The following is a 6530-nucleotide window of genomic DNA, read 5'->3' on the forward strand; positions in this document are numbered from 1 at the left end:
AACTTTGTATCATCCGCAAATTTAGCCACTTCACTGCTTACTCCCAACTCCAAATCATTAATGAACAAGTTATGCTCTTATGCTCTGAAAATCTCTGTTTAGGGTTATGAACATCATGGACTGTCTCTCATTAGAGGTTCTTCAGTGAGAAGGTCAAGTCTCATACTGCTTTTGGGATCTTCAGTGAGTAGGGAGATATGCCTTCAACCACACTTGTACAAACCAAAAGGGGTCACAGGTGTCCAGTAGGAAAAACACATAAGCAATCCTGTGATGTAAACATATCAAAAGATTTATATTACTTTCAAGACTTATAAAATTACAAAAAGTTATATCAATTGCACAATATTGTGAACAACAGGTCCAATATAGTTCTACATGATGAGTATCCGGTATACACTCATTTCAACTATACAGTCTTCCTCAGATGTAATTTTATACTGAAGGGCGAGGTCAGGATCTTAATTTTCTTCATAGTATCCTGGAAAAACCAAGGTAAATGCAAATTCATAAGTAGCTTCATGGAAATTAATTATATCAAACCATAATACCTTAATAATTAGTTTCAAAATTTAGAAAACTTACTTCTGGATCATACCAAGTGTTTACATGTGGAGCAAGCCCATAGGTTTCAAAAAAGACTCTTGGATTTTGTTGGCATTGCTCTCCTAAACACTGTTCATTTTCTTTCAGTAGTAGCAACCCAGTCTTCATTTCACTTCATACAGTTTTCCCCTCAAATGGCTGTGGCCCTGCCCCAGCGTGTGACGTCACATCCGGGTGACGTGCACATGGGGGTGGGGTTTCCCCTGGGCCCCGATTCCGCAGGGGCGGAAATCGGGGCTTGAAAGTGGGGGGAAATCTGCCCCCCGGGGGCATTTGGCAGCCCTATTTATAATGTCTTGTAAGAATTCAGTATGAAATGTATAATTCTATTAAGGCAAGAACCTAAAGGATGTTGTTCTACTGTTATTTACTTTTTCATTTTTCCTCCATTGTAGGTAGCAATTCCTGTCAACTCAATAATGGTGGATGTTCCCAACTTTGCTTGCCAACCTCAGAAACAAGTCGTACATGCTTATGTACAATCGGCTATAACCTACAGAAAAACCGAATGTCTTGTCAAGGTAAACTGGCACTTTTAAAGAAAATACTGAATAAAAATAATTTTTAAAAAATCCTAGAAGAATGATTGTTTAAAAAATATGATGCTGCGTAGTTGGAAAGCAGGACTGCATATCTTTTCCATTGATGTTTGTGAAAATATTTTTACATGTTCTTGCAAACAAATATTTAAATTTTCCTAGAGATATATTAAAGAGTTTACAGAATTAACATAGATGATCAGTGCAATCCTAAATAGAGTTACACCACTCTGCTGAAGTCTTAAGAGGTTGCAGCTCTGCCTACGATTCCACTGTATAGGAACTACATGATTTTACTGTTATCATGGCCTCAGTAACTTGGTTCTTGTAAGTGACTTTACAGTTACTGCATGTATTCTTAATGTATTCTACTAGTTGAATGTAAACATGGAAAACACCTCAAGTTAATTCTAATAATTAGTTTCTGTTATCTCGGACTTAATTTCATCAGTGCTGTATTTTCTTCCAGGAGTTTCCTTAATATGGGTCAGTGGATTGTGTTTATGCTAATACTGAAAAAAATGTTTGAAACAGTGGCCATGAAAGGAATAGACAGCCTTGCTGAGGAAAAGTAGAAAGGCTGAAAACCATTTGTTTAAACTAAAGCATTTTTTCCATATTACTTTACATTTAAAACAATTGGCTTTTTATACCTAATAACGATGATCATTCTTATGTTTTATGTTTGTGTGTTTTTAGGCATAGAATCATTCCTCATGTATTCTGTTCATGAAGGAATTAGAGGTGTTCCCCTTGATCCAAATGACAAAACAGATGCATTAATGCCTATATCGGGAACTTCATTTGCCGTGGGCATAGATTTCCATGCAGGTGAATAACAAAAAAGTATTTACCTTTATTTGATAAGCATTTACCATGCTATTAACGATTGTCACCTATCTGAGGGTATAAATGTAAGAAATTAATACATAGTAGCCTTTTTCAGAAGTACCCCAAAGTTGCAAGTAGTAATGTTACCAACTTTCAGGTGAGGGCTGGAGTTCCCTTGGAAGAAATGGCAGTTTTGAAGGGTAGGCTGTATGGTCTCACATAAGATTATAGAGTTGGTCAATGCAAGCATCCCTGAGAAGTATTCATACACCTACTGCTTTAGACGCCAATTCCACTGCTGAACTAGTCTTACTGTGAAAGTTCTTTTCCTAATATTCAGCCAGTATCTTTCCACTTGTAATTTGAAGCCACTATCTGCTATGGCCAACAGGAACAGTTCCCTGCCCTCCTCTAAGTGACAGACTTTCAAATACCTAAAAGAGAACAATCATGTTCCCCTCAACCTCCTCTTCTCCAGACAGAACAGTCCCAGGTTCTACAGCCTTTCTTTGTAGGGCTTGGTCTCCAGGTCCCTGATCATCCCGTCACTCTCTTCTGTACCCATTTCATTCTGTCCACATTCTTTTTGAAGTGAGTCCTCCAGAAATGCACACAGTACTCCAGCTGTGGCCTGACCAATGCAGTGTACAGTGGGATTATGACATCTTGCAATTTGGCTATTATGCCTCTGCATTGGCTATTTGCCACTGCATCACACTGACTGCTCAGTATTTAGCTTACAGTCCACCTATACTCTGCACTTACCCTTGTTGAATTGTGTGTTTTTGCCGCTGCACCACACTGACTGCTCAATATTTAGCTTACAGTCCACCTGTACTCTGCACTTACCCTTGTTGAATTGTGTCTTATTCACATCTAGGATTTCCAAGTCCCTCCTGGCAACTGGTAGGGGATGGGGGGGACTTATCAAGAGAAAGAGAAAAGACCAAGCCATGCTGCCAGTGTCACATAGGAAGTGACATCATCATGCCAGTGATTTCCAGGTGACACTGGTATTTGGGCAAAAACTCTATGGTAAAACCGGCTTCTGCCATAGAGTTTGACCCAAATACCAGAGCATCCCCGGAAGTCACTGGTGTGATGGCAGCAATGTGGCCTATACCATTCTCTTTCTACTAGTAAGTCCTCCCACCATCTAGTTCATTGGTGGCTGGTGAGCAGGGTCTGGCAATGGGAGACCCCTGCCTCCACCAGCGGTCTGGCAACCCTATGCACATCCACCCTCTTTTTTAGTTTCCTTAGATCAGACAAAATGCCATTGACAACTACTCTTTTGGTATGGTTCTCCAGCCAGTTCCATATGCCCCTAACTATCCTAGAGTCCAGTCCACAGTCCTCCAGTTTACCTTCCTTCAATCAGACAAAATGCCATTGACAACTACTGTTCTGGCATGGTTTTCCAGCCAGTTCCATATGCCCCTAACTATCCTAGAGTCCAGTCCACAGTCCTCCAGTTTACCTTCCTTCAATCAGACAAAATGCCATTGACAACTACTGTTTTGGTATGGTTTTCCAGCCTGTTCCATATCCACCCAACTATCCCAGAGTCCAGACAGTCCTCCAGTTTACCTATCAGAACATCATGGAAAACCTGTCAAGTGTTTTACTCAAATCCAAGTAAACCATGCCAACATCCCTGTCAAGTCCCCTCTTTCTACAAATTCCACCTTCCTCAGATCCCCAGGAATTTCCCAATCCAGAACTGGCAACCCTAGCAAATTGTCAAAAGTAACAGAAGATGTGGAAGTATCTACAGTTACATTGTTTTGTAGAAATTACAGCCCTAGACTGCGTCAGCCATACTTACTTTATTCTTTTCTGTCACAGTTCCTTTACATTTTATTTACTCCCTGACATAATTGCTCCTAGTTTTGTTCAAAAACCAACAGTCTAATCCTTCTCTTGTATTAATTATCCAAGTAAACGGGGGCGTGGTTTGGTGCCAACAGGAATGGACGCCTAGAGGCTCGGCTCCGTATCCCTTCATCCCTCAAACCTAACTAATCAACAGATAAATCATAAGAAAAGCGAAAAAATATGGGCAAACCAAACACAGACAAAACAGCACCAAATCTGCCGTCTGGAAAAACCATAACAGATTATTTTAACAAGGCTAGTCACCAGCCCAATACAGAGAACAACGGCGAAGACGGTACCAACGAAATGGCCGCAGAAGAACAAGGTACGACGCACCCGTCACCTTTACTGACTGAGGCGAAGCTAGAGTCGATGTTAAGTTCACTAGAACACAAATTATTCGATAACATGTCGGCCCTAATCAAACCCATAAACGATCAATTTGCGGAACTTAGAATCGCCCTTACCACAGTAGCACAAACCGCGGAGCAAGCAAAAGAAATGGGCGCTGCTCTTAAAGGAGAAGTGGGCTATATAGGAAATGAGATTCGTACCGTTAAAGATAGAGTGTTAACGTTAGAAGTTGCTAATCGCCGCCCCAACATAAAATTTAGAGGCTTTCCGGATCCCATTAATATCTCAGTTGAACTATCGATTTTTATTGCTGAATGGTTGGCGCGGGAACTAGACCTTTTAGTATTATTGAGAGTGATGTCTTTGTAAATTTGTAATTAATGTGTATGTAAACTTGATGGGAAATCCAATAAAACTATTATTTAAAAAAGAAAAAAAGAAAAAAAAGAAAATGTCGTCCCTGTTGTAGCGGCAGCGTTCCGATTAGGTCCGCAAAATCATCCCACCCGTAAGGGGCCGAGAGATATCCTCGCAGTCCTGCCAGATCCGAGAACAAGGAAGAGAATACTAGAGGAAGCAAGGGTTAAAGGATCCTTTTCGTTCCAAGGCAACAAAATTTTGGTGTTTCCTGACTTACCTCAAGAAATACTGCTCAAGAGAAGAGATTTGCACCCCATCACTGAGGCTCTTAGACAAGCTAAAGTCCGGTATCGTTGGGCTCGTTTAACCACCATACAAGTGAACTATAAGGACAAGCAATACTTCGCTCATGATCTAGAAAGCGGGAAAAATCTTCTGCAAAAATTAAATCTACTGGCGAACTTTGATATGTCCAAGCTGACACAGAAACGAAAATACCCTGATTCGCCTAACCACGATGATAGAGGGCGCCGCGCAGACGGCAAAATGGTGGTTCGTTAGTTTGTAACGCTAAGCATACCTCTGTACCAACATCTACACTTCTAAATGAACAAAATACTTGTAAATTTTACTATCAGAAAATTAAATATTTTTAATGTGCCCTTTTAAAATCTTTGCTTTTTAACATGAAGGTTTGAGGGGGAGGGGGGAGGACGTTCTCTTTTTCCCGCCTTTTATTTTACAGTCTCGCCACAGGAGAGTACTCCATTAATCACTGCAGGTGTTATTCTGCAGTGATTAAGTGAGACTGTTTCTCTTTTTTCTTTTTAAAGCTTAGAATCAAATTACTACAACTGATCTATTTTTAAGTAAATAATCCAAATTAATTCAAATACATTTGATTATAATCACACTTAATTCATTTTTTTCATTTAATAAGAAATCTCTAACTACTTAATTTCCTAGATCAAACATATTTATTTTTTTACATCTCATTAACTTCTCCATTTTAATCAATTTGCAGGAGCTAGGGGGTAAAATAAAATTTGGTAACATAATTCAAAATACAGGATTGAATATATTGTGCATTCTCTATGAACAACAATTTTTAAGCAATAAGTTTAACAGTTAACAACTTTGAGTAATACTTTGCTTTGCTGCTACACTACATTTTAAACATATTATAGGAAAAGCTGATATCTTTTACCTCCCAAAGACAACTGTGCTTCTGCAGGCTATAATTCACTATAGTGATATTGAAAATAGATACTTATAGTGTCTTGTTTTGTGTATATTTTGTTTTTTGGTTGTACATTACAGTCACAGATATATACTGTTTCATATTTATGGTTCATTGTTTTTAATTCTCTTTCTGAAGTTATAAAGTTAGTTAATCAATAGAAAGTTTAAACTTCAAGTGACTGTTGGTTATTTAAAAAAAGAAGAAGTTAAAACCATTACTTGAATTGTATTTCCTCCTATTACATTACACTGTACTCCACATTTTTATATATATATTTATATATCTTTTGACTGTTTAATAACTTGAGTAAGATACAGCAACCAGTGGTATAGAAGCTTTATTTTTTAACCTTTATTAAGTCAAAACATATTGGAATACGCACCAAAAACACATTACCAAAGAAGAACACAACAGGAAATATTGTAAGCATACACTGCAACACATAGGACTATTGTTTCTAAAGATATTACACTTCAAAATCATACATCTAAAGGGTAAGAAGTCAAGCAACGCAGCATCACTAATAACTACACATAAAAAACTTCCCTGTGATAAACAACTCATTACATACATCAGGAAACGTAATAACATATTACAAGTGACATAAAGAGATCTACCAGGCTTTTCACTCTTTCTTAGTTAACCTCATATAACATGGCTTCCTCATGGAACATTCTTTCACTTAATGTTCGAGGTCTGAACAATATTGTCAAGAGGCA

At 38.4% G+C, this 6530-nt stretch overlaps 1 protein-coding gene across 1 annotated transcript in view; it reads left to right on the forward strand.

The window, feature by feature from the left end:
• The window catches only part of LRP1B (LDL receptor related protein 1B), a gene marked incomplete at both ends in the record, with an annotated part of 332345 nt that overhangs the window by 149616 nt on the left and 176199 nt on the right, over window positions 1-6530 (forward strand). The window contains 2 exons of the mRNA XM_015412125.1: window positions 1002-1127; window positions 1845-1976. Of these exons, the coding sequence (XP_015267611.1) occupies window positions 1002-1127; window positions 1845-1976 (258 nt within the window). The remainder of the gene's footprint in view (window positions 1-1001; window positions 1128-1844; window positions 1977-6530) is intronic.

This window comes from Gekko japonicus, unplaced genomic scaffold, assembly GCF_001447785.1.
Source record: "Gekko japonicus isolate JY-2015 unplaced genomic scaffold, Gekko_japonicus_V1.1 scaffold2043, whole genome shotgun sequence".
Classification (NCBI taxonomy): domain Eukaryota; kingdom Metazoa; phylum Chordata; class Lepidosauria; order Squamata; family Gekkonidae; genus Gekko; species Gekko japonicus.